The sequence below is a fragment of the Corylus avellana genome, chromosome ca6 (assembly GCF_901000735.1).
Source record: "Corylus avellana chromosome ca6, CavTom2PMs-1.0".
Taxonomy (NCBI): Eukaryota; Viridiplantae; Streptophyta; class Magnoliopsida; order Fagales; family Betulaceae; genus Corylus; species Corylus avellana.
In genome coordinates this window covers 26,490,017-26,493,169 of record NC_081546.1, presented here as the reverse complement: position 1 = coordinate 26,493,169, position 3,153 = coordinate 26,490,017, and the positions used below count along the sequence as shown (strand labels likewise).

Sequence of the window (3,153 nt, the reverse complement as noted above, 5' to 3'; positions counted from 1 at the left end):
TATCTAACTAAGCATTTTAACTTCTGAAATTGTTATTTAATTTGAACAAGAGATAGATTTTTTATTTTATTTTTTTAATTCTGAACAAAAGATTGATGAGAGTCTAGAGATATGAACCAAATTAAGCGCAATCTTTTTCAACTTGAACTTGAACTCGAATACAAGGCAAATATGGTGCTTTATTTCAAAAAAAAAAAAGAAAAAAAAAAGAAAAAGAAAAAAAGGGCAAATATGTTGCTTTGGAAAGTTCAATTTTTGCGTATAATGTCAGGCGGCCAAAGCCAAACATTTCTTAATTTGGGGGATTGACTATATATGATAACTCTTTGGACGAACTTTTGAATGAAATTAAATAGCTCCTAGTCCTAATGCTATAATCTCAATGCTTAGGATAGCCTTTAGAGAAGTTGCCATGAAGCTTCCAAAGCTTCTTTTCCACGCCCACATAGTTTTTCTATTTGATTTTTGTCTGGTGTGGGGGTAGTTTGTCGGTTGTCACCCTCTCTCGATGGCTACTTTTAATTTTTTTAAATAAAGTAGCTCCTAATGCCATAACCTCCATGCATACTGCATGGGATATCCTTTTAAAATTCGTTAAAAGGGTATCCTATGCACTATGCATTGTGGTTATGGCATTTTAAAATCTTAATTGGCTAGTAAATACAATACAATACAATTCACAGAAATCATTCTTTGAGATTTCGTTTCTCTCTCGCTCTCTCAAACGTGAGCCACCCCAAGAATTCTTCACCGTTATCGATCAGCCAATCGCCTCCGTCAAGCTCCTCACAGAACCGCTTCCAGCTCCGTCGCTTCTGACCTCGGACCTCCAGCCAACGGATTCTCAGATCACTTGCTTCGGTACCCGCCCTCTCTCTCTCTCTCTGCATATATAGAATCCACGGATTCAATTTATTTTGGCAAAGATTTTAAATTTTTTTCAACTGGTATCCTTTTGTTTCTATATTTTTATTGTTCTTTTGGTCATTTGAGTTGGAAATAATCTGAGTTAATTTAAGATCTCGTCGCTTTGAGTGGGTTCTTGCTATGTAGTTGATTTTGTGGCTGATTTTGTTGATCTGATCCATGAATGCCTCTGTTTAGGAAATCTCTATTTAGTTGTCTGGCTGTACATGTCTTTGAGTTTCGGTGGCCATGGATTTGCTCATTAGACAATCACTTGCTGGGTTGTCTTTGCATCGACTTTCGGTGGCCGTGGATTTTCAATAGGTGTTTGTTTGTTGATGAAGTTTTGTGTTTATTGGGTTGATAAATATTTAGTTAAAGTTATAGCACTATTCGTGTTCACAAATTATAATATAACTCAAAGAGATTATAATTCGGATGTGAAAAAAATAAAATAAAAATTAATGTGTTTTTTTAGAGGAAACATCAAGTTTTCATAAATCAAAGAGAATCAACTTGATCAACAAGTATAATGCTTTCGATAAAAATATAATTATTCTTTATTTACACTTGGTCTAGAGATTGGTGAAGAATTGTTTTTAAGAAATGGACTGATTCATATGCTTCCATGATTGAAGACCATTTAATGAGGTTCGAGTTTCGTCAATCAATTGACCATACCAACTCTAACAGGAGCTCTCATATGGCAAAGCATGCACAATTTTCGACACATCGCCCTCTATAATTACTTGTTGAAGCCTTATGTCTCAGAAAAATTCTACCGTCTTCTAAGCTGCCACTGTTTCCGGTACTATTTAATCATACTAGTTGTACTCAATACTTTTAGCAAATAAAAATCATGTTATTTCACATAATAGTTAATTAATCATCATATGTAATTTCTCACGTCCTCTAACTATTTTTGAAGTCCTTTTCACATTCTCTTGCTTTTTTTTTTCTTTTAATGGAGCGTTTACAAAATAGGGGCCAAAGGCGGTGGCCTAAATTTCATATATATATATATATATACACCATGCCACGCTACAGCTAACCTGCTCCAACTTTCTTTTTTCTTTCTTAAAAAAAAAAAAAAAAAATCAAAAATCAAAAATCAAAATATCAAAATATAAATTTAAAGACAAAACACTCAAAAAAAAAAAAAATTTCAAATATTTTTCACGTTTATGTCATATTAAAACACAAAAAATACCTTAAAAAAAATGATTAATGTTATATAAAACAGAAAAAAGTTTTGAATTTTTTTAGGTAAAAGTATAAAAATTTTGTTTTATAGTTGATTTTTTTTTATTTGAATAGTAATAATAAAAATTTATTGATGTAATATAACAAATAAAAAAATATATATATTTTGAAATTACTTTTTTAAGAAAAGTTAAGAAAATGAAAAGGGAAAGGATAAAAAGGTTACCAAACAAACAGTGGTTTCCGAGAAAGTCCAAATGTCCAACGTGAATTTCATGGAGAACTAAAATTCAACAACGTACCTCAAAACTGAAGGTTTTGAGCATGAAAGAAGGGTGGGTTGGACAAAAACTTCCTCGTGGGAGTAGGGACGCGCCAACGCGGTTTTTTATTTTTTATTTTGGATGGTATATAGAATGGACTCTTTATATTTAATTTTTTCTTTAAAAATTAACAATTTTTTTTTTTTTTTTTAAAAAAAACTAATTTAATTAGCTTTTATCTTTATTTTATATTTAATTATTGTCATACATGCTCCATGCATTTCAAAATTTATAAAGTTTAAATTAAATAATTTTTAAAATTTATTTGGTTTAGAACTAATAAAAATAATATATATTTAACTAAAATTTAAAAAAATGTATAAAAAGTATAATGTTTGATTCCTTTTAAATTTGACAAGTAAATTTTACTTCTCAAATTTAGTTTTTTATTTTAGGAGCATTCACATTTGACTCCTTTAGAGAAGTTGCCATGAAGCTTCCTTAACCTTTCTTTTCCCACGCTACTTTATTGATTGCCATCCTTCTTTAACGCGTTTTATCTTCTTTTGATGATGCAAAGCAGCATTGACTTTAATCCTGTTTAACTCCGGAGTTAAACTGGTTTTGCAACTGCATGGCAACTATCTATAGCTACTAGGTGGTAGTCTTGCATACACAGAGGAAGCCTTCTTCCATGGCTTCCCAAGGAGTCGCTTCCTCTTCTTCTTCCACTAGTCGGTGGAGATATGATGTGTTCCTGAGTTTTAGAGGCGAAGATACT

General features: G+C 31.3%; 1 protein-coding gene across 1 annotated transcript in view; it reads right to left on the bottom strand.

Moving 5' to 3' along the window:
- Positions 1-2,985: 2,985 nt before the first annotated feature.
- The window catches only part of LOC132185474 (TMV resistance protein N-like), a 2,811-nt gene continuing 2,643 nt past the window's right edge, over positions 2,986-3,153 (bottom strand). Inside the window, exon 5 of the mRNA XM_059599243.1 lies at positions 2,986-3,129. Within this exon, the coding sequence (XP_059455226.1) occupies positions 2,986-3,129 (144 nt within the window). The remainder of the gene's footprint in view (positions 3,130-3,153) is intronic.